This window comes from Venturia canescens, chromosome 5 (assembly GCF_019457755.1).
Source record: "Venturia canescens isolate UGA chromosome 5, ASM1945775v1, whole genome shotgun sequence".
Lineage (NCBI taxonomy): Eukaryota > Metazoa > Arthropoda > Insecta > Hymenoptera > Ichneumonidae > Venturia > Venturia canescens.
In genome coordinates, this window is record NC_057425.1 from 12515201 (window position 1) to 12540702 (window position 25502).

The 25502-nt window shown below is 39.7% G+C and overlaps 1 protein-coding gene across 3 annotated transcripts in view; it reads right to left on the reverse strand.

The window, feature by feature from the left end:
• Positions 1-25502, reverse strand: part of sick (sickie) — a 268982-nt gene that overhangs the window by 38065 nt on the left and 205415 nt on the right. For 2 of the 3 annotated variants that reach the window (XM_043420504.1, XM_043420506.1), the window contains 7 exons: positions 15659-16021; positions 14485-14715; positions 13521-13950; positions 12736-12877; positions 12496-12522; positions 9876-10117; positions 9332-9483 (listed from right to left, as the gene is read on the reverse strand). In XM_043420504.1, the coding sequence (XP_043276439.1) occupies positions 9332-9483; positions 9876-10117; positions 12496-12522; positions 12736-12877; positions 13521-13950; positions 14485-14715; positions 15659-16021 (1587 nt within the window). The remainder of the gene's footprint in view (positions 1-9331; positions 9484-9875; positions 10118-12495; positions 12523-12735; positions 12878-13520; positions 13951-14484; positions 14716-15658; positions 16022-25502) is intronic. The other variant, XM_043420505.1, reaches the window with a different exon arrangement.

Below are 25502 nucleotides of genomic sequence, written 5' to 3' on the forward strand. Positions count from 1 at the left end.
CATTTTCATACAGACAAAAAGAAAACACAGTTGCTACTCGTGCTCAAAGCCCGGAGTACGAACATCGGTAATCTCCAATCCCAGATGCGGCCTGTGCAAAACAAGAGCAAAGCAAGAGGTAACAATCGCCGATTGTGATGAGGCTCAGTATCGCAATGCTCCAGAGGTAATCGCTTAGAGGCCGCAGGTGTTTCTGGGCACGCTGTTTTGCTGCATTCTTTCGATATAATCTCAAGTATCGCGGTTAGTTTTTCTTTGGAACGATCCCAAGTTCAATCGGTTCTATTCTTCGAGGGTAATCCAAAAACGCTGAATACTTTTGGATATTTTACTGAGATTTATCGTCACGATGTCGTTTTTCACTGATTTTGGTCCCGCTGTTTTTTCGACTTTTCAAAAGCTTTTTATTTTTCATGGGTGAATGCATGGAATTAATCTTACGAGGCTTCTTATAGGGGTAACAATTCCCTGGTAATTTGTTATAATCGTTAAAAATATGGACGCGAGTCTGCTTTCTACGGGTTAACAATGAGAGTTCTTGTCATTGACGAATTGCACAAAAAACCTTTGTTTTTCTATTTCTTCAGACCGATTGTCTTGTTGTTTAAGGCCTTAACTTGTAATGGGCGAAAAAATCGAAAATTTTTGGCCACGATTACTAAAAAACTGTTAATCCGATCCCTACCAAATTTATACCACTTATTTATTATAACAATAGCTTGGGCCTGGACGAAAGATTTCGTATTTCGTTGGAAAAGAATAATTGTAACAAAAAAGCCGAAAAATTAGTGCCTCAAAAAGTGAATTTTTTGCTGAAGCTGTCCCCATTTTTTTTAAACCAAAATTTTTATAAATCCTTCGTCCAGGCCCAAGCTATTATTATAATAAGTAAGTGCTATGAATTTTGTATAGATCGGATTAAGGATATATTGCACAGGCGATACAATGTTGCCATGCTAAACCATGCTAAAAACATAAAAAAATTCAAAATGATCAGAATTTTATAAAATTTGGTGAACATATTCTTTAGTGCCAAATTTGACAATACAAATTTTTTAAGATTTTTCTTCTGTACAGTTATCGAGTAATTGATCACTAAAGTTCACGTGTATAAGCATACCGTTTCCATATATATAGGTATACATTCCGGGCATAAGAAATCTGCTTTAATGCGTAATTACTCGATAACTAAACAGAAGAAAATTTTGAAAAAATTTGTGTTTTCGCACTTGATGTTGAAGAACATTATCACCAAATTTGATCAATTTCTAATTATTTCGACTTTTGTATCATTCACCCTTAATACTTTTTAGTTACGTCCACTGATGCTCAAAAAAAGGTGCTACTGTAATACAGCTGGAGTGGCCTCATTTTGAGAAATTTTCGGGCGAAAAAAATTGTACAAGTATACACGAAGACACGTATTAAAGAATCTCGCTCATAGTTTTTCAATAAAAATTTATTTTCTCGTCGAAAAAAAAGTCAAGAAAATCACGTTTTTTCAGCCTCTGAAAGTGTGCATAAGGCCTTAACTCTCGAGAAGGAATTTTGACGAGAGAACTCGAATGTTTAGAAGAATAAGGTAATAATTTTGAAGGAAAGAGTTGAAAGGAGTTGAAGCAGATACGCAGACAGATATCTCGAGTACAAGTCTCAAATATCCCTGCCTGGCGTCATAAGGAGAGACAAAAGGCATAACGACGACGTGAGTTTTAATAAGCCGAGAGACCGGATTGGTCGGCCAGTTGGCTTCAATCAAGAGACCGGGGTCTTGGATCTTTACTTGCAGGGTCTCGTAGATCTCCGTGGCCGCATGTACGAGCACGTGCATGTGTGTACGTCGAGTGAGGCGAGAGAATAAAAACGATAGTATTAGTAGTAAGTTAGTACGAGACTGAGCGGAGAGAAAGAGAGCTCGGTGGACTCGACTTAAACTCGACTCGGTACACGAGGAGGAATAAGAAAAAAAAGGGACACGAAAGAATCATTGGAAGCGAAGATACGAGGACGAGGAACGCCGCGAATGCGTTATTATCGTATACCGTCATTACTCAGACGTGCCGCGCGCGCGGCTTCACCTTCGACAACGATTAATAAAAGGACAAAAACGAACGACAGAAGCGAACGAATCTGTGGACTGTTTATCATTTTATTCGATATATTATTCTTGTGAATGAATCATGAAGCACGGGGACTTGTGATTCGTTTCATCACTGCCGCCTTGCTAAGAATCGGCCTTCGAATTTGTGCAGGAAAATATATAAAGTGATTCCCTGCGCGTAAGGATCATATGGGACGAGTCTCGAGACTCGAACTGGAAATGTCGTCGAACGAAAAAAAGCCTACATTCGCTAATCCTCTTTGGCGATTATTTTCGCTCGAACGATATTCGAGAATAGAGAAATCGAGGAGAAACGCGCGGCTTGTTTTGTGCGCGAGCCGAAAAGGGACGGAACTGGGAGGGATTATCTGCTGGCGACGAGAATGGACGAGTCAAACAGAAGGTGAAATTCACTAGGAAGCTCATTCGAACTTTGCTGCAATCGATTCTCGTTTTATAACTCTTATCTGCAAGTCTCCAATTGAATATTTTGTTTCTTAGCTCCCAGAAGGATTTTCGTTCGTACGAAGCTGCTGGTACTGGGACCGTAAGTCGTGAAGCAAAGTGCAGATAGCAGGATCCGGGCCCTTGGAGAAATGGGACCGTTCGGAGGCGTGGCCTAATCTTTTTTACGGCCTCTCACAATCTAAATTTCCTGCTTTCAACAGAATTTCTGTGGGCTGTTTTTTTTTCACTGGGATCCATAAAAATTAATCTTCCGAATTTGACACGGTTTTCGTCGGATAAAAGTCTGATTTATTCGACTCTAAAGTGAATCTTTGTCTGGAAACATCCGGAAGAACAACGAGGCTAACCTGATTTACGATCCATTGTCCCAGCAGACGATTTGTAACGTCGAATTTTTAAGTAGCGATTTCGATCGACGCAGGACATTTAAATAAGTTCGATTTGACGACTGCTTATGCTTTTTTCAAAGCGTTTATTCACACTGTCAATCGTTTATCACACAAGAATTATTAATAACCGCGAGCAGGGCCCACTCAATGTCCTCCGGGCGCGCAGTGACGGCACGTTTCGATCTCTCGTCGTCGACGACGTCGACGACAACAATAAGGGCCAATTCTCGAACGTTGCTTTCTACGTTGACACATGTACACCCGGTTCTTTCGCCAGTGTATGAGAGCTCTAACGGAGAGGGGATTTCATGGTCGCCTTTGTCGTCGTTGGGAAATCAATCTTAGATCAGAAATGCTGTGGAAAGAGGCGACAGGAGAATTGTCATTACGAATGATTATCCTGTCTGCGAGTAACGACAAACTGCTGACAATGTTTCCCAAGCAGGGAGATGCGGAAATTAAAATTTCGTCGAACACGAAAGAATTTCGAGATGCTTTTGATCGATTACGAGCCCGAGAAAATGTGCGAAAATTTCATTAACTCAGGGCAAAGCTTGAGAAAAAGTACTCAAAAGTCTCCTGAACGAATAGCCTTTAGATCGAGATCAAGCGAACGAAAATTGTCGTAGAACAAAATCATCGAAATTCTTCGAACCATAATCATAAAATCTCGCCCAACACGAAAGAATTTCAAGATATACTCTTGATCGATGACAAGCCCGAGAAATTGGTACTATTGGAATTGAAAATGTGAGAAAATTTCATTAACCCAAGCTCGAGAAAGACCACTCGAAAAATCTCCGAAGCGAAGCGTTTAGATCGAGATCAAATGAACAAAAATTGTCGTCGATCTTATTTGATTATCGTAAAAGTAAGCGCTTCGGTAGGAGGAAATATTGAAGTTGCTTCCGATTGCACAACCACGCAGCTCCATCGCTCCATCTCTGGACTCTCGTAAACAGATGATAGACTGTGGAATCTCCGCATTCTCGAAGAGACGTATAAGCGTCACGATCGATTAACATAAGTAATTGTATGAAACATGTATGGGTGTTGAACCGGTCATTGCGAAGCTTGTGCACGCGTGTTTTCGTCTGACGGTGGTGGTGTTTAATGGTCGATGAAAAAACCATCTCATAAGACTTGCTAATGGAACTGTATATGAAAAGCGCGCGGGGACAAACGTCGAGAGTTTGTAATTGATCAAGGCTGTTTCGTCGCTGTTCACGCTTCTATTTTTCGTCGTTACGTAGCATCGTCACTTTGCTGGGCATATATTCTAGGCACGACGAGGCTCTTTTCTGGTATGTTGGGCGTGTTTCAATATTGCGGAAATTCTGCAACAACGATTCATCAACGTTGCGGCATGGATAGTGGAAGAAACGCGTTGACGATTTTGCCAGCAGTGAATTTCGACGCGGGTATTTTCCCCCTTATTTTCGTTACCGGGTCGTCGATTGGGTCGTTTGTTTTTTGGCACGAAGCTCCAACGGTTATTGTTACATTTTTCAACACACTTAAGGAACATTGAACTGCCGATTCTGTCAGTTGGCGAGTCCAGTACGAAGAAAGAGGATCGTGAAAGTCTCCAGGACTTTGCCAAATCGTAAACAGGCGCTTTCGTCTTCCTCGAGGGGTCCTGGAGGTACACTCTTTTTCGGTCAAACATTCGTACAACGAGAATAAAGGTTCTCTTCTGCCTCGATTCATGGGCGAGCCAACGGCGTGTAGTGAGCGAGCTACGAGAACGACGGGGCTGAACTCCGTACCGAAGAAATCGATTGTCCAGCTCTCGTTCGTCTTGTACCTCGGTCTAAAGTCCTCGTAAGGGTCAGCGACAGAAGGCAAAGGTGATCGTAAATCTCGAGTATCTCGTTGCCTGAACTTACAGTCGCCAAGCCTCGCTATATGTCGTTACATTTATTGGCACTTTAACGAATTTTCAGATGTTTCGATCCAGGTGGATTGCAGCACTTGACAAACTCCTGGAAAAGGTACTCCGCGATCTACCATTTCTCATGGAAAGTATCAACGAACTTTATCACTTTATGTGAAATTTATTTTTTCTTGTTTCCACGACAGAATAAACTTAATAATTTTAAGAGAAAAGTTAATAAGCAAAGTCGTTGCTACTGTCAAATATTTCAAAGTGAATGTCCATTCAGCAACGAAATTTCATTTCATCGTCGAAATTACGAATCATTTCTACAGTAGCGAATTAAATAATCGATCAAAAATTGCGGGAAAAGGTGCAATTGGACTGGATAAAGGGCAGTTTTCAGAGCACTTTTGATCAGCGATGCCAATAACTGTATTTCTAGCGTTTATTGAAGAAAGCAGCAGGGGAGAGCAATATTTCGTTGCACCAAACGTGAGCCGTGGGACTCAGCCGGGCCTACGATTCCAAAAGAATATTGTCCCTTGTGGGACGAAATATCGAGGGTCCCTTTTTCCCCCTGCCAGAGAGTTGCAGCGTGTCGATTCTTGCAGTCGGTTTGAGGAAGTCAACAGTTTTAAACACAGGCCCAAAATGCATCTCACGTTTGTGCTCGTTCCCGTTTTTTTTTTTTTTTTTTTTTTTTTTATCGTATGAGGGTATTTTTTATGGCTCTTGTTTCGAGGACAATAATAACTGGTGTCGATATTTCTTTACGATTCGGAGGCTCTCCGAGCGTGCTGAGAATTTAATAACGCCAAAAACTCACGGAATTACGAGTCTCCGAAATCTTTCGAAATGTCCACTTCGAAATTCGAGAAAGAAAGATTTACGAAGTTGTGAAATAGCGTGTGCTGAATTCAAGGAAAATTGAATTTTCGTTCCCTCCGTATTCAAAACTCTTCTCTTTCACCGAGCAATTTACTCGGCTCCAACAATGAAACGAACGTTTAAGATAGTCTGCTGCACAAAAGTGCGTTTTGCCACACGCAACTCGTCAACTCGCAGTCCTCGAGTTCAGCGTTTCGAAAAGTACGTGCGAGAGCCATCTCAGCGATATTTAAATTGGTCATTATTTTTCAAAGCGCACGAATCTATTATCCATTGGATTTTTCAAACGAGATACGAACTTTGGTGAGAGAAAATTGAATTTCCCGAGGCGGAATAATTCTTTGGATGTGGCGTTAAACGTGGCGACGTGACGTTCCAACACAGCGATCGTCCAAAAGTCTCCCATCAAAGTGAAATAAACAGACGTTCATATACGTTCGCACAGAGGTACACAAAGGTCTATTATTACCGGGGATACATGCAACAACGTAAACACACACACACACACACGAGGGTCTATTACAGTATATTTATAAAAGTTGTAAACGACGAAGAGTCTTTCGAATCGAAATTCACGTCGCGTTTACTTCCTCTCCTCGTTTCATCCGTTTATCCTGAAAGGTTCCTTCTCTCATGGCACTTCAGCGATGAGACGTCTCTCCCACGAGTCTACGTTTCCCCCCTCGTTCGAGTTGCGATAGGTGAGGAGCGCAGCAGGTGCGAGAAGACACTTTTAAAAGCCGAGTAGTCCTATCGCCAGCATTGAACCTTGTTCTTCGACTTTATCGATACGTGAGTTGCATTCGATCGTAAGAGACCACGTAGAGTCAATAAATGCAAAACATTTCGTTACACGAAGGCCTCAAAAGAAAAACATCGTTCCAGCTTCCCTGAGGCGCATGGGGAATTTACTTTTGGAATTAGTATTTCGGGCGATCATTCTTATGAACGGGAGATTTGGATGATTTTGTTGAAATACCGAGAAATTTTAAGCGTGAGACGAGCTGCTGTGTGGCTCGCTTCATCTCAATGACCCTTTGATATATCTTTATCACGTTTCTTGTTTTTATTCAGCTTATCAGACATTTTTCTATGGCCTCGTTCATTTGGACTGGAGAGTTTCATTTATTTTCCATTAATTTTCTCATTCGGCCTCCTTTCTCTCGTTATTTCGCATTCCTAGACCCTTGGAAATAAGACAAAGACTGGATTCTCAAACGTCCGAGCGTCTGGCGCGGTGACGAACGACCGAGTTCGTTTCGCCAACGTTTTTTCCCACTCGCAGTTTTCTCTTTCTCTCTCTCTCTCTCTCTTTGTCTTCTTCTCTGTTTAACTCAGTGATTTCTTCAAGTGACCAACACCGGGAAGATGGCCACGAGAGTTCGGAGCGTAGAAACGGAAAATGATAGAGGACAGAGAAAGAAAGAGAAAGAGAAAGAGAAAATAAGAGACGAGACTGGAGTGCACGAGACTCGGGAGAACGCGTCGCGAATCTATGATGATCCTCCGAGGTGGCTCTTCGCTGTGACTCTTATTTTTATTCTCCTCTTTCTCTCTCCTTTATCCTCTCCTTATCTAAAACTCTTCCGAGGATGCTTGCCAGCAGTTTGCCATCCTCGCGACGTGAAGCCTTCCTTCCCATTTTTATACCTCTTCACTACCTCGCGAATCTACCGAGTTTCTTTCGGATTAAAAGACACCAGGAGACATGGAGACTTTGCCTTATATGAGCAGCTTCCAACTGTTATAACTTTATGTTACGTCGAGTGAGAAATAATTTAACGAACTTTGAGTAAAATTTGTTCGGAATTATCGACACGAAGTTGCATCTGATATTATTTTCGACGGTATCCATCGAGCTCTTATAAATGGCAATCAATTCTTTCATTTATTCAGCGAATGGTAAAGTTCTTCGTAAAATTAAAAGCACGAAAAGACTTTTTTCATACTTGAATATGATTGAAGATTTTAAAAATTATGAAAAAAGTAATCGAAATAAAATTCTAATGCAGCCAAGTCGATGGAGACAAAAGCGAAGCGTGGGATTTGGAGCAAACTTTCATTTAATCGAACTTAAAGTTTTATGATACAACAAACTCGTTGAGGTTTAAAATAATTTATTGCAGCTCACGCGACTCAATTGCACCGATCGAGAAACAAGAGTTTTTAAACCGTTTTTATCGACGTTTCAAATAGTCTGTACGAGAAGTTTATAAAAATGAAATTCGCTGGTTCATAGACTCCGAAAAGCCTATACCAATATTGATCTTGAGAGTTTCTTATCTCTGGAACAGGCTGCAATTTCAAAGGGGTAAGAACGGCACGCCAGGAAACTATTTTTATCGATAGATACTGAAATCGATGAGTGTCGCCAATAGAATTTTCAAGCAGACAATTTGTGTGTAAAACGTATAAATTCGGAGAGCAATTTCGGACGTAGAATAAGGGAGTAAAAAACCGTCGAGTTTTTTGCTCCAAAGCGTATTTATCAAACCTGTACTGCGTCGAAAAATCCGGACGAAGTGTATCGGATTTGTCTCGGGACATGGCGAGTTGTTAATCTCACTAATAAAACAATCGTAGGGAGCACGAGCACAGTCTCTTGCTACGATAAACGCGCGAAGCTTCACTCGCAAGGAGAAACGGAAAGAAACGACCGCGAGAATCTTTCCGCTGTATAACAACGAGCAATAAAAACACTCGGAAGGAATACGATGAATAAATTTGCATAAAAAAATAAGGAAAAAAAAGCGTAAAAAGCGACACGTAGAATCACTCGACGTCACTGCATTCCGAATTAATTGCACGTGTAATGTCACCGATCGAATTTCCTCCTGCTAACAACGATCGATTAAATTGGATTAATTGATTTAGTTCCCTGCTCGATGCGATCAAGCGTAGCTCTCGCAACGACACATCCTTCCACCAATATTTCATTTCCTATAGTCGATTTTCAATCACGAGGAAATACAACAACGTGATATTCCGATGGAATCAACAAGCGAAACATTGCTTGACGATGTTAGCTCGCGCGCCTCTCGGAGCAGACTAGACGTGAACAAACTTCTGGCGAGCAACGCTTCGTACCAAGTCCCCCCCTTCAATTTCTCACTCTCTCTCTCTCTCTCCGACTCTTTCTCTGTCGTATTCAAAGCCCATAACGTTGGCCACGCTATCCTCGAGAGATCGAGACGCTATGGCTGTAGCACGAGGGGCACAAAAAAATACTTTCCCATTGGTCGCGAGAAGACAACGACGAGCTTCCGCTCGACTCGCTCTTCTCCATTTGGCAGCACTTTACAGCGCCAGCAATCGTACCGATTCGAACGACTTTACCGTGGTGGAATATGAGGAAAATGAACTTTTTCAATTTTTCATGGAGTCGCAGATTTTCATAACTTTCGTCGCAGCTTTTCCTATTCAGTGGGGCGAAATTTTTGTCAATTTTTTCTCCTCAATTTTCCGATTTTCTCACCGATCTTTTCAACTGATTGCAGTGTGCATTATTTTTCCTCGTGGTTTACGCGCAATTCAATTTCATCGGGAAATATCATTCCCGGAAGAACAAAAAACTGAATAATCGTGGATGAAATGAAATTTACTTACGTTTACGGACAGTCGGCTCGTTAGCGAATGCACTTTTTCCTGCGCGTCCAATAATTCACGCCTCAGTTTCCTCAACTCGTGAGCTTGCTTTTCTTCCGCTGAACTGTAAAGGCTGCTCGCTGTCGATACCAAAGATACTGAAGAACCGTGGACTGCAAAAAAGTCGAAGAAAACATTGAACGCCCAATTCAAATTGCAATCTAATGACATGAAATTTCACCGAATTCAATTCGATTAACAAAAGAAACGGAGAGTTTCCCTCAAAACTACTCGATCATTTGCTCAAATGAATTCAAGCCCGAAAATCTTTTGAATTTATTTTTCATACGAAAATTTTCGTCCAGCACAACGAAGAAAATGAAAAAATGAAATTTCGAACGGAAACACTGTAACGGAATTCGGCAAAATACTTTATCGAATAATTTAATTAAAGACTTGAGATAATTTTGTGCAAGATTCAGAATTATTTCACATTTGCTTTCATCTTAAAAATTCTTCACTTCCTACCGATACTGTTTTCAAAAAAATTTCAACGGAGACTCACTATCGTCGTCCTTGTGAACGTGCTGGTAAAGATTCGGCGGTTGTCTCGAAGAGTGCGTGGGGGTTGGCGAGGTTGGTTGGGACCAATGCTGCGGTGCCCCGCCGGTCGAGCCCACGGGGACACTGTAATACGGTTCAGCTCCGACACCGATTCCCATACCGACTCCTTCCTCGCCGACTGACGAGGAAGCTCCGCTTCCGCGTGCGAGCATCGATGGGTACATTTTTTCGCTTTTGGTCGATCTGTCGATTAAGGGAAAACAAAAAGGCATAGAGTTACTAATAAATTCTGTTGTACGTTTGAGCGTAATTTTGACATTTTAGTGTACGGAAAATATTGAGATGCATTTTTTTGGCAAAACTAATGTATACGCAATCTAAAATAGATAAATTTGTGACGAACATTAAAATCGGGAGACTTTTATAGAAAACGAATTATTTAAACGTTTCTACAGACATCGTTCAACGTGTTACTTTTTAATACGGACCTTCATTGTTGAAATCGAGTTTAATTGCATCATTTTTATTGCATGGAGTTTTTATGGTGTACAGAGTTTTCACACAAATGCAACATTCAACGATTCCGTCGATATTGAAGCCTCTTTTTTATGAAAACAAAAGAAATTTTATTTTTCATTCATTTTCATTATTTGAGACTTGAAGGAAGGCGTACACTGAAATATTCGAAAGTTCAACTGGCTCATCAGTCCGAGGGGGAGAAACACAAAAAGATAATCATCATCGGATTGAAATTTAACGTAAAAAATTAATCGTAAAAAATTTTATCTCGTGGCGCAAATTATGAATTTTCTACAGATGAAAAAGTATTCGAAAGAGAAAAAATCAGATGGTTTTATAAGATGGATCGATTGGTTTTGTCGTTAGCTTAATTCTGCAAAACTACAGAGTTTTCACATGCCATTGATAACGAAGTCTGGCAATGGCAATAGAACGCTCGATACAAAACAGTTGGATGGGGCTTGATAAAGAGACTCCGTCTGGTAGGGACAATATTGAGCAGCCACTTATTCTTCTATTCTCGGTTGAAAGAGAAAAAGAGACTTTTCAATGGAGCAGGGAGAATGAGAGAACGCACGAAGGGAAGAGTTCACGACTAGTGCGCTCGAAAAGAGGCTCATCACGAGTGCACTCAATTCTGCTCGTTAATAAATTTCTTCGGGGCCAATCGATCGAGTCGATTCCAATACCGAGGACCGAATGAACACAGTGAACTCGTACAACGCTCAATATTGTTGTGCACAAAGATATCTTCTGTTAATCGGATTGATTAGAAATGGATGAAGAAAGGAGAGGCGGAAAGACACGAATGAAAGTGTACCGACGCGGTTCGACGAGCTTAACGAATGTGTTTGTCCAAAGACACTTGCAAAGTAAAACATTTCGTTCTCGATTTGCTACACGATCGAAAAATCGAAATAAACGTTATTCGTTGTAAAAATTACAGTCAATTTTCTCTTTACTGTTTAGAGTATTATGAATTTTTATGTTTTTAGATTTCTGTACTTTTAAGCTCCAACGATATTCCAGGAAAATTATACGAACGAGACAACTTAATTAATAAAAAATCTAAAATTAATTTCTACTGGCAACATTTTAATTTGTTAAAATTCATCGTGAAAATCATTTCATAAATTATCCAACGAAGCACAAAGTTAATTTACCAGATACTGAGACAGTATACTAAAACATTGAAGTAAATTTATGTGAAAAAAAGCTTATATGGATGAGAGATGTAAAAATTATTTGAAATATGCACAACTATTTAACGAGAAATCGTATACAGAGTGTGACAATAAAAAGCACACGTAGTGTCGACACATCAAATCTTTCAATTGTACGAATGAAGAACATGAAAAACATAACGTATGAAAAATAAAAAAGAAGAAAGAATGAAAGAAACAACGACAATTGTGTGAACGTATGTAATTTGAGCCATGTTGCTCGACAAGGTGGGTGCTCTTATTGTGTTTATGTTGGAAAGCATCGCACAACGTGTTAATGTCGACACACTAAGAGTACTAAGTATCGACGTTTCAGCAGATACAGTTGGGAATATAATGAAGAGGGGGAACAAAGCAGCGAGAGATGAGTGTTGATTGAAAATAGCACATCGAGTGAGAAGATAGACTAAATGCCCCATTTTTCCCACGTCGATCATTTTTAAGTATTCGAAAATCTCTGTTAATCAAAATAACGCAGTTCTAGAAATTGGATTATTTGAAAATCAATGCTGAGTGGAACTGATTGAAGATTATTGGAAAGTGCAGAAATATCTAATTTTTTTTCTCCACTGATTCGGAGCCCCTTTTTTGGTTGTGATTCGTGTTTTTGGATTACTTAATTTTCGGAATGCTTCTGTACCTCGGACAAATAGTTTTTTGAGATTCAATGCTCTGGGTAAATAATCGTTTCGAACCTTTAGAATTTTTCTCCTCGGTGCATTCAACGAATCAGTTTAATTCGAGAGGTTTCATATTGAAAAAGGTTTAAAGTGGCGAAAAACGGCGCATTTTCGTCGTAACGCGAGGAGTTGTAATATCTCGTGTGATTCGCTCTTGTTTTTTGTAAATTTCTGTACGCATATGGGAAAACTCAACTACCTTGGGAAAGTCCGGTCCCGCAGAAAGCTAAAATGGCATTAAAAACGCTCGGTGTTAATGGAATACGAGAAATACAAGTTTTCTTTATCGAGGACAATGTTTTCATCGCGATAATTCGTTTCGTTGAGATTCGGGAAATGTTGTGTCAACGAAAAACCTCGAATAATGCAAATTCTTTGTCCCCTCGTTTCCAGCATGTCACGACGGTCCAGCTTTATTTTGGTATCAATGGAAATTTACCTGATCGAATTGCTTCGGTTTAGTCGTGGCGGAGCAGGTGAGCCTGATGAATCTCTTTGATGCATGAGCAAACGCGTATGAGTGAGGCTCGCTCGATGCGAACCGAGGGATTCGACGCTGTCAGCTTCGCACAGCCCCATTCCTAAACGTCGACACGAAACAACAAAAAAATCCAATCAACAAAGTGCACACCACTTTCGCATCGTTTGGGAGCGATTAATTAACGGAGCTCCATTCAAATTCAAAGGTTTTTCGAATCCTCTTTCGGTTTATCGTTAGCAGCGTTACGTTCCTAAAGTTCTTGTTTCACATTTCCCATACAAAAACGTTCAATCGATGCCTTTTTACTGCTCTAATTTTGCACAAACGTTGAAACGCTACCATGTGAAATAAACTTCAAGGCCATATCGAGTTTTCTGTCTTCGAATCGTGAGAAAACATCTTTATCAAGCGATACTTAAAAAACGTTTGCCCATTGGAACATCGAGAAGCAGTCAAATGCTTAGGGTTTGTGAAAAGATGAGCGAACGTCCAGAATTCGTTAGATTCTCTCGTTGAAGGACGATTTCATCATTTTTCTTTGGGGTTTCAACCGTGCAGAATGTGAGAAAAATTTATTATCGCAATTGGAACATTTTTTCAATGGAGTTTCCATCACTTTTGGGCGTTGACTCATTCAAAATGGCATGAGCGGTAAAAATAAATGATGAAATGCGACCTCTAAGGTCACCGATTCACTGGAGTGTGTTGGAAGATTAGCGACAGTTTGATCCGATTAAACGAACCTTGAGATCGACCGCTGGGTGTGTAAGTGTTGCTGTGCCTCATCCACGAAGTGGAATACGGACTGTTCGGTGCATAATAACCTTGGAGATCGGGTGCAGCGTAATTGCTGCAGGTGTCGCTGAGGCTACCATCCGAGGGTTTCAACACGCGCGGGGAAAAACTGGAAGCTGATTGTCCCGAGCCACCGCCACTGCTGCCACCTCCTCGATCACGATGATGAGCAGCTGCGAAGAGGGCTGTGAACTCGGGACTTCCTGGCTTAGGGAGGCTCTGCGAGCCGAGCATGAGACGATCCCTCACCGATTGTGACAATTGACTAGCGCTCGGTCCCGTCAAACTGTAACTTTTGTAGTGATGGCCCTGATTCGAATTCGTCGAATTCGCTTGTAGCTCCGTCGTACAAGTCTGCGTGCCTCCGGAAACTTTGACCTGTAAATTCGTTCATTTAAATTTCATTTATTTGGCATCGATGCAAGCGACGATTCAAGCATTCTCAGAACTAGTCGTTTTCATTATAGCTTCGATCAATTTTTCAGTGGCGTTTTTCTATTTTATCGTCAATATTTGATTATTATGATCATTATTATTGGAAGGAATAAATTATATTTTGTCGAATATGTAGATCGAGTTTTCGTTCCTTGTTAATTGGGTCATTGATTCATTGTCAATTATTCCATTTCCAGAAAATATATGATTAATTAACGTGGCTTGCATGAATAATTTTTGCGTTTCGTTGCCCAAATTCAATGAGCAATAATGTGATGGGTTTGGCCAGAAATGAATAATGAGCTATAGTTCAATGAATCTTTTGTTGGTTATTAGAATAAATAATTCGCAGAATAATTTACGTTTTTGAGCAGAAACGAGGTTGAAATATGGGAGGGAACAATGATTGGATAAATTATGAATTTTAAAAATTTTACTGAGTTCAATTAACTGGACTAATTTATTTTGATAATTTACCTTCGTTCGCGGCACGGCACTAACTTGTGCCGTCCTGGTTGGGTCCTTTCCACCATTCTGCACACCATTCGGACTTGGACTCGTACCTGCGCTGTGCCTCTTGACGTAACCGAAACTCAAAGGGACTCGGACCTTACTGCTGCTTCCGCTACTCGTTGACGTACCTGAAGATACTTTTTGGGGTTTTTCTCCGTTCGCGTATTCAGCCATGGCTTGCTTCCGGTGTTTTTCCTGATGATTTCACAAAAATTCCATCAATATTTATGATTTTTCGATGCTCAAATATTTTACCTTTTAAAATCGATAATAGCCTTTAATTAATGCCTTTAAAATGCACAAGTAAAATGCGTTGAAAATAAAAAAAATAAAAATCATAAATTTGTTAAGAGATTAATTTCATCTAATCAATAATGGCAGATGGCCAAAGACGAGTTTTTCCCTTGTGCAACTATGAAGAAAAAACAAATTCTTTCGACACAAACGAACAAATGTATTGAAAGCTTTGGAAAAAATGCCCAAATGCTATGAAGAATCGAAAACGATTGACGTTTATTTCGAATCATTTTTCCGGAGTGCATGGACATGATTCTGGAGAATGACTTGATCCATTGTTTCCAAAGTGACGAAAGATACGAAAAGTACTCAATTGTTCAATAGTTACATCAAAATGACGATTTTTTTCCAAAGATTTTGTATATTTGACTTTCTATTCGTTACCACTTTGTCACAAAGAAATAATCTCAGAGCTCGATCTTTAACGAACTTCATTTATTTTTTGTTTTGGATAATCCGTTTGGTCTCTAGTTTCGAAATTGACCAATTTACTTACTGAATGTTCATTGAGAAAATGAAATTGTTGATTCCACAAAACTTTGTTGTATCAACGAATAGTAAGGAACGAAATGAAATCCGTCAACTAAACGAAAATTTGGTTCATTTGCTGACTAAAATAACTGTAGAACGATGAAAACATCATCGAGTCAACAAAAGTTTTGTTAAAACAACAAATTTTATCTCGCTCACGACAATTTATTGATCCAATAAAATTTTGTTGAATCAAACAATTGATTTTTCCAGTGTCCCAATCGAGCTAAGCCCCTCGCATCAATAGATTTAAAAAAATATATATGAAACCTAAAATGTTGAAGGATGATGGACAAAAAAGTGTGTTTACTTGTGATCGCCTTGAGGGACTAGGACTCGAAGGTACACCCTCCTTTTCCCTGTCTCTGTCCCTCGCAGCCCCAGCTTCGATATATTTTTTCCATTGTTGACTGTTAGAATTGCTGTTTGGTGAACAATTTGAGCTCTGTTGTTGCTGCTGCTGGTGTTGTTGTTGCTGCTGCTGCTGCTGCTGATGTTTGAAAGCAGAATTTTCCGTTTGTTGGGAACTGTCAGATTTTTTCACGTGCTGGTGGTGACCACTGCCGGGATGTCGTGACGTCACCACACGATAGACCTGTTGTGTCCCTTGGGGGGTGGCCGAACCACTGCCGACGCCACCCCCCACAGCCACGTTCCCCCCACCCGGCACCCTCTGTACACAAATTGAAAAACATTCAATTTATTATTAATAAGCAGAACAAAACAAAAACTACACAAAGGAGAATTTAATTAAAAACAGCCAATTGAATTCAAAATTCAAGAATTTTTCAGAAAAATTTAAAAAATACAGAATCCTAAAATTCAAAAATTCGTCACTACTCACCGGCAAGTGAATAATCAAAGAAAATCAAAAAAATTGAACCCAAGCGGTCCAAAATCCACTTTTCTGGGAATGTTTTTTTTCTATAATTTTCGTCAAGTTACTGAGCTACTCATTTCATCCTCTTTCGAAACTTGAATAAAAGTTTTCTCCCACAAAAACCCAAAAAATAGAGCCTCTGGGTTGAGCACACTCTCGCATGCATTTCTAAATAAAATTTTCGATTCGTTCTTACTAGTAGGCCAAGATTTTTTGTTGTTAAGTTTCAAAATCTGTATTTTTATTCCAAGGCGTCAAGCCACAGATAAACATATATGGATTTTTGGCGATTCGAGGAACGGAAGAGCCCATCCCGTAACTGGATGAGCATGATTCAGAGTCTCGCGTTTATGTAGGTACATATTTGTGTATGCCTATATATATGGGATTGTGTATACACGGGAGAGGGTGGCCTGATCCATTTCAGGGTGGGAGTGCGGTTTGTACAGCGTTCTATCTCATTTTTCCGTTATCCTTCGCCACGAGGTTTCGTCTCGCTCGAAACCCTCAGCCAAGTCTGTGTTCGGGTGCGAGTTTGGGTGTATTTGAGCGCGTGCATGTGTTGGGATCGGTATAAGGAACGGCGTGACTCATGGGGGTTGGAATGGTCGAGCTGGTTCGCTCTCGGAGCGTTCCAGCGCTTTGCTTTCCGCTCCGCTTTCTTTCTCTCCGCACATTTTTCTTTTTATTTTTCCCCCAATGCTTTTTACGAATTATAGCACTTGCCGAACCGTTCGAGCCTGAACAACTTGAAGCGAATTTATAACGCGAAATAGTGAGCGAAGGAGAAACTGCGAACAACGAAAACTTCAACATACGCGCATCAACTGCTGTACGTTCGTCGAGCAAAATGAAATATGCGGATCCAGCGAATAAATTCAACTCGCCCTTTCGTTAGTCAGCAGCCGAATTTTCAGGGATTGAAACAAAGCAGATTTCACACGCGTCGCTCTCACCCGCCCCACTTTCTCTTCAGCCTTTCTTCACGCTCTTGAAAAACGAGAGAACCACCAAGGAATCTTATAAATCTATGTATCCTTTACGAGGAAAGATAACAAATATATATTCGCCTCGGAGCGTTTCAGATCTTTGAAGATTAGCCGCACCCACGTTAAAATAATCAAAACTTCTACAGAAACTCGCGTCTTTTCACTCTTCAACGCTGTAACCGTCAAGTATTTCGGCTCTTTCGACAATCTGTTTTTCTTTGCCGTTGTCGAAGGTCGTTCCTTTTGACATTGGATTCGAAAACCTGCAGGCTGCATATTAAGGTTGACCTATCGCAAGCTTCATTATTAGATAAAAACGTCATACTTTTTTGATTGTTCAAGTGCACAGGAAAACGCGTGCAAAATATATGGGCGCATCATCGACTAGTTATAACAATAAATGATCGATAAAATTTATAAATTTAACACACAGCTTATGGAGACGGCGCTCCAACAGAGATTCGAGCCATGAATGAATCATTTTCCCGATTAGATATGTTTGAAAAAAATTCTCAAATGTTAAAAAAAAATTATGAGGATCGTATTTGAATAAAAAAAAGAGGTTTGCCGAACAATTAAAATAAAAATCTTCGATTTAGTCAATTACGTGGTGTTGCGTCGTCCTCTTCTGCTACCAACGCTCTGGCTCCGTAGAGGTGGCAACGCTGCATAACCTCGAATAACACGGAACGGATTCGAATATGTGAACGATCGAACTATTTTCATTGAATAGTGGAATCGAGGGTTCTTATCCGAGAAACAGAATGCTAGGGAAAATCAATTTGTTTGAAGAAAATGTTTCTGGTCGAGCCGAACATTGTGTCGATCCGTGGTAAAACGTAACCTCCTCGCACAAAGCGATGGTAAATGGTAAGCAAACGAGACAGCGTTGCCATATGTATTAGAAGTATGGCTGATTGGACGATGTTAATCGAATCAGAATAACATGAAAAAAAAACTTCGTAATAAATTATGTTCCATGAATCATGACGACACACACTTGAAAAATCATGGACTTTCGTATGACTAATAAAATAATGTATAAATCCATCATCTATAGGTAATTTAAAGCTTTCAAAATATTAGGGTGTCTCTTGATCAGCTGCTGCGATAGTCAACCTTAAAATAAAGACTTCTACAAGAAGAAATTCGATAGCAAACTCTAGCGTTGAAGAGGCAAAAATCAATGATCGAATGTCGTTTTAGGCTAAAAAGTGAAACGTTGATAACTCACCATTAATTTTGCTTGATCAAACGATATTTATGTTCCATTAATAAAGAAACGCATATCATTTATTTTTATAGGAGAATGACTCCATTTCGATGACACTGGAGATTCGATAGTTCATTTGATTTTACACTCGATGAAAACGGTCCACACAAATCCAAGAATATGCACAAACACTTTATTTTTTGTTGGTCGTTTTATTGATCGGAATGTCACGTTCCGGCCTTCAGTCGTGAATCGCAGACATTTCTTAGGGGAGAAAAAAAGAAAGGCCAAAGTTGCGGGAAGAGCGTTTTGTGTGAGAAAAAAGTAGGAGAATATAAAAGAGCAAACGAGAGTTTGTTGCTCATGAGGGGTTGGAAAAGCCTATAAGAGCGAGGACATCGACCTTGCCTTCAGTTCCGGGGGCACGTGAGCTCGTGAATTTTTTAATCGGAAACTTGCCGAACGAGCTAGTTTTTCACAGTATTTCTCATTCTTTATCCATATCGCTGTTTAATGCACGTTTTTTCATATAATTTGTCGGGAGAAACAGTGTTCGAGTTGAAAAACAATGTTTCTCATTGTACTTATCGGTCGAGGCGATTAAATTAGAATTTTGAAGTAAAAAAAAAAACAATTTTCAAAACACACAAGAAAAATCGATTGACGTTCAGAGATTTTCAGACATTATTTTAGTCGGTTTTTTTTCAGCGTTTCCTCATTGTTTTATCGACTTATGAATTCACGTTTTTTATTTTTTTCGTAGTTCACAGAGTCGTAGCGTCTCGTACGAATGTTGAGCGACGACTGACGTTCGAGGGTCGACGATCCATTGCTCACCGGTCGTACTCCCCCACTTAAAAGCCATTCTCAACACAGTTTGCCATCCCAGAACCTAATGCAGCCGCGGCTTGTCCATTGGGAGCAAAAAAAGCGACTGCTACCCCTATGGCCCAGTGAAAAGGGCCCCTACAGTCGTCGTACTCACCGGAGCGTACACACTGGGGCATTTAATGGACTTTTTTACTCAGACTTTCGCCAGATACCCCTATCGATTTTTTTCTTTTTACATTTTTTATTTTACATCAAACAATTAATCACGTTAGATGATATTTGACCCACTTGGATAATAGAGCTTAATGTATCGATGATGAGTCGCGATCACTACAAAAACTTATTCATTCTCTATTTGCCTAGAGACTTCATTACTCGTGCTCTCATAATTCAGTTATTCATGGATTCCATTAGGAATCGAAAGGTGAAAGCCACATTTTTATCATTAGCAAAGAGCTCTAGTAAGACCATCTAGTAGAGACCAAATAAAATTTGGAAAAACATTGTAAATTAATTATTAATTATAGAAAAAATTGTAAAATATTTATTTAAAAAAATAATAATTTAAAAAAATTAAATATCAGTAGGAAAAAAAACAATGTTTAATTATGGATTTATTAGAAAATTATAAAGTAATCATTTATAAAAATTAGAGATAAATGGTTTATAAAAAAAATTAAATTTATATTATTTATAAAAATTATGTAGATTGAAAGATTATCCATATAGGGACTATGCGTAAAATAGCGTTTATCTTTCCATATAACGAATAATACGAAGGTTATGAAAAACGTATATGATAACAATGGAGTATAATAGTGAAGGTCTGAGAAAAAATTCGAGATATGATCGTCTTAATAGTAATAAAGATATATTACTTTAAAGATTGAACGAAATTGTTAATGAGCGGTCGTTTAACCTCAGATTTGCTTATTTCGGTATTTTGTTTCTTCTTGACTTGTCCCATTGCTGTCATAGTCTTCTGTCTTTTTATTAACACTTTTTTCTCGATCGATTTTTCTCTGCGTATTCTTTTTGCGCTCTCTAGTGATCGATTCCCGATCAATTAATGGCTTGTAATTTCATTCGCCAAAATATAAGTTGAAAAAATTTATTTACAATTTTGAATTAATAACTCTGACATTAATTTAGAGTGATAATATCTTTAATTGGGAAGTAAAAATTCACCCAATTTAGACATCCATAAAATACGATTCTACGGGCATGATCTACCTTAATTAGAATATGGATAGAGATAAAAATAAAAAAGGTATTTGTGTCTTCAGTGGAAGGATTCTATCGAGAAAATCCGAATGTCTTTGGTTCAAACTCACTGGAAAATTGATTATTTTCTCATTTCATATTATTCCGAGATTTTGCAATGCCAGCTCTGACGAAAACAGAGACCGAACTCCTGAAATTCTAGCTTGACGATGTCAGGGAAAAATGGTATTGTTCGGAAAATAGAACAAACCGAAGCAAAGCGTCTCGTGCAGAATCAGTTTTTCTTAAAATCGAGCAGGAAAACTAATTTGAGTTAAGATCGAGTAGGGAAACCTCGTTGGCCTCGAAATCGGGTTTCGTCGCAGTGTCTATATTCGAGTTGAATCGAGAAATGAAATTTCATGACGAAGGAAAAATGCCTTGGCTCAAAAAAGGAATTCTGACCATCACCGGCCAGACGTGATGGGGAAATGGATGGTGGGTTGGGGATTATCCGGAGTGGATTACGCGATCCTCGTGGCTTTGGGAGAAATCCTCAGAGATAAATATATAGAGAAGCAGAGCGAGACGGAACAAGTAGGGATGGAAATGGAAAAAAAAAATAATGGCAATCGTAGTAACGAGCTTTTCTCGTGTTCAACTTCGTCGTACCAAACGAGAAATAAAAATAATGCTTCAACTATTCGCATAGCATCGTTTGCGATAACTGTCAGATTTATTATTTTGCAACGAGAGGTAGCCGCGCAGGAGGTCGCAAACAAAAAGAGACGAGAATAAACATATAAACGTATTCGTTATATCGATTATATTCGAGACGACCCGAGGTGACCCCGGCTGTAGAAGTTAGAGGCGAGTAGCGAAACACCAATCTTCCCACAATAGATCATATTATTATGTAGCTCGTTCCTCATAATATCGTTAATTTCGAAGCCATTGTAAGACGAGCGTAAATTTACTCGGGTCTTCTTCACACGTCAAACGAATATAATATAATATAATAAATGTGTGTATACGTATATTTTTTGCATACATTAACACCGGCAGGAAGACTTTATTAAATTTTCTATTCAGTCTCGTACAAGCTTAAAACTTAACTAACGGCTCGCGTACTTTATTCATTTATGTGAACCGGAAAGAATATTAATTCGATAAAGAAGAACGGAGGGCGAGGAAATTCCGGATTTTTCTATTGTTTCAGCATAGGACCTTTCTTTTAATTGAATTTAATTTAAGGGCGAAGTATATGCTGGATTTTTTGATAGCTTAAAGTTGGTGGAAAAATCGTGGAAATCTACTTTTTCTAGGTACTTTTTAAAATTTGATGTAACAAGGATTGGAAGTTTCTTGGGGATATTGGAAAACTGATGCGGAGAAAAAACGATTTTTAGTGAATTCAAGAAGTAAAGTCTCGTGAAAAAGAAAATTGAAAATTATTTGAGGGACGACGCTTTGGCTTCGTGCTCGTTCAATTTTCATTTTTCGTTTATTCGTGTATTTTTTCATTTTCAAATGACGTTGGTAGAGAAGCTCAGGCGTCGCCGGAGGCAGGAAAAATTTCAAAGAAAAATGTGGCTCAGGCTCTGAACGACAAGAGAGTTTTTCAGGACACGCAGGACTCGCAGCCTGTCGTAATGACTAAAGAAAGAAAAAATGTGGCGGATGTTGAGTTTATCACGAAGCCGGAAATATTGTACCGAGGCACGCGAATATAAATAACAGGGAGAAAAGTTAAATTTATATGACGTTGTGCTAGTTTGCATGTGGCTTGAACGAGCCGCGTACCGTCAGACGTGACACAGCTATTTCTCTTATTATAAATCGCTCCTCTGACCACCTGATACGTCTTTAGTTTGACGTGTTTAGTTCGAAACAAAACGCTTTATTACTCGTTGCTTAAATGCATAAAAACAGTGAACACGAGACCGTGCAATGATAATTAGTACAGCCTCGTTAACATGTTTTTTTTTCGAAATTAATTCAATACTTAAGAATATCGATTCGTGTCGTGTAAAAGATTATTAAAAATGCGTCGTTATAACTCGAGTTTTTTCCATGAAAATGAATATGATCCTCGGTCTATTTTCAGCAACGAATATTGCTCCGATCGATTTCCTCTAGAGACGAGAATATATTTTTTGAATCGAGTCATTCACTTAACAGGGCACGGTTTCCCTGCCAATAGGAATATCGACGAGTTGGAGTACCATTGAAATAAAAAATACAGAGTATAAAAAGTTGTGGAGCTGCGGAGGGAGAGAAAGGGAGAGTCGATGAAATGGATCGAGCCCGAGAGGCTCTCGACTCACTTTAAACGACGTCCATCCATCGAATGAAGAATAAAATGTTAGTGCTCCTCGCGAAGAATCATGAAGGGCTGCATCGCCGCTGGGTCACAGTCAAAGGAACAGGAACGAAATAAAAATACAAATGAAACTGCTATTTAATGGAAACGAACCCGGCTCGGAGTGAAAAGCTTCGAAATATGAGTGGAGTTAAAAAATTGCAGTAGGTTACCACAGCAATCAACGGTGCCAAGAACGAAACACGATCGGGTTCTTCAGTTTTCATTCAGAACATTCACAAAACCACTGATCTCGCTGTAAATCGTGAAAAAAAAACTCGAGTGTACACGAAAAAACTGTTGAACCCGAAAGAATCGTTGCGCTTGGAATCGCTTTTAAAAAACTGCCACCCGAAATCCATGAAGAAAAATGCTTTTTTTTTTATCCGAAAATTCGTTTTCATCGTCGCCAAAAATCTTCATCCAAGAATTGCCGTATTTTGTTAATTCGAAGGGAGTCGAATCCGTGACAAAAAATATTTTATTGTCTCGTTGGAAAAGTTGTTTCGTGGCTCGAGTGTTTCTGGTTAATTAGCGAATAGGGAGCGCGTGTATAAAGAGTGTAATTTAGGTTGTGCAAAGTACAAGTTAGAACGACCGTCCATAGCGAATAGGAGAAACTGTAGAAGGGAGTCAAATGTAAAAAAACAGCCGGAGGATTCCGTAACTATATATGAATCTATGTATATACATAACGCCGCTGGGGAGATCTCGACTCTACTTTGACTCCGGTGCTCTGGGCCTCTGCGGACATTAAAGTACCTGGTCACGCCAGAGTTTAAGGGGTTAAAGCCTCGAGAGGGACGGTGCAAATGAGTTGGTAGTGACAGGAAAGAGAAACTATGACAATCTCCTTAAAGTGTAAAAAGAGAGAAAGGAAGAAAAGATCTTTGAAAGAACAGAAACGAAGCTCACTTTTCCCCATTGAAAAACATCAAAATTATTACTTCCAAGAATAACGAAACGTTGGCACTTATTTTACGTCGAGTCGGTCATTTCCTTGGTCTGTTCCCCGTCAAATGGTGACTTTAAGGCTCGCTTTAAGGGGTCTCCGACATTTGTACGAGGCTCGGCAAATCCTGGGGACCATTTTCATTTTCCCACCCAAAATCCTGCGCATCATCGTCGCGGAAACTGCCGAGTCCTCGGGGTGATACGAACCAATGTGAGCGACAACGACTCACGCACGTTGCAAGACAAATCGACCGCACCGATAATCCACGAAGATTATGCGCCGATAAATTTCGAACCCGAGTCGTACACCGCCGGAAGGTGAACTTCGGCGTACGTGAGTGTCAGCTTTTATTTGATTTGTTGAATATGTCGCGAGTGCAAGAGTTTGGTACGAGTAACTTTTATGGAATGCAACGAACAGGGAATGAAAAGTTTTTGTAGGCGAAACGAGAATTTTCGGAATGATCAAAAATGAGCAATCGATTGATAAATATATTAATAAGGAATTTAAATAAAATTGCGACTGTACATTAATCGCAGGAACTTTAATTTTCTGCTCTGTAGCACGAGTCGAAGAAATTCTCCGCGATTATGGAATGAAATTCCAAAAAACGCGTTAGGAGCTCGAGTATGAAAAACGGCGGAACACTGTGGCACTTTTGATACTCGAATACGACGGTTTCCGGGTCATTAATTTTTTTCAATGTTTACCCGAAAGTATAGCAGTCTCGGGAATACTGTTTCCGGTATCTCGAACCTTTTAAGGGGGTCACTCCGTGTGGCAGCCTCATCTTTTGGGGCTTTTTCGCGATTTTTTCGCAGCAAAGAAAAAGAACATGGACAAATTTGCCTGAACTAAAATCATACAGAAATATAAAAAATTGAAAGACTTTGAAACATTTTGAAAAATGAAATTTTGTCTTTCGATGCCCGAAAATATTTCAACCTTTAATATTTCTGTTCGATTTTAGTCCAGGCGACAGCCACTGCTTCACACATCAAAACGCTCTTTGTTTTTTTCATCTCAGATCAACCAATCCCCGCGGAATCTCCGGAAAAATCCTCCGCTTCCTGCGGAGCAGTTTTACATCGAATTTACCCGAGATATCCGAGTTAAAAAATTCTATTATAGAGTTGAAATACCAATAAATAAACCCTCCAAATTTCAGAAGTCCATGTTTTTTTTCCTCACCGCAAAAAAATCGTGAAAAGACCCCAAAACATCTGACTGCCACACGGGGTGACCCCCTTAAATTGTCAATTATTTTCTCAAGAGTCGGTGTAAATTCTCCGGAGAATTAGCAGTATATTTATCAGAATGGAAGTGCCATCGTGATTATACAACTAGAAAGACGCCTCGGGCTGAAGTGAGTTAGCGTTGGAGGATTCAAGTGGACGCGAGCAGGTAGAGTACGTCGCTAGAATTTACCCCGGAGGAAATTTCAAGTGGAGAACTAATGAAACGTCTACTTCGAGTGGTCTTCTACGTCTTTCCATCCAGCTCTTTCTAGCTGCTCTTCCTGCTGCATGTCTCTATTCGAGGCTCGCGTCCTTATTAAGCCACTATTGAGTATCCACGATGCCAAGTTTGCGAGGTACAAATAGCAGGTAAATTGCGCAACCGATCGTAGTTCGATCGCCCGCGAGTTTGGGATCATTCTGAATAATTCGGAGATTCGCGTTCTATTCGTTATTGAACTTTCGCCAGTATTGCAACCGCCT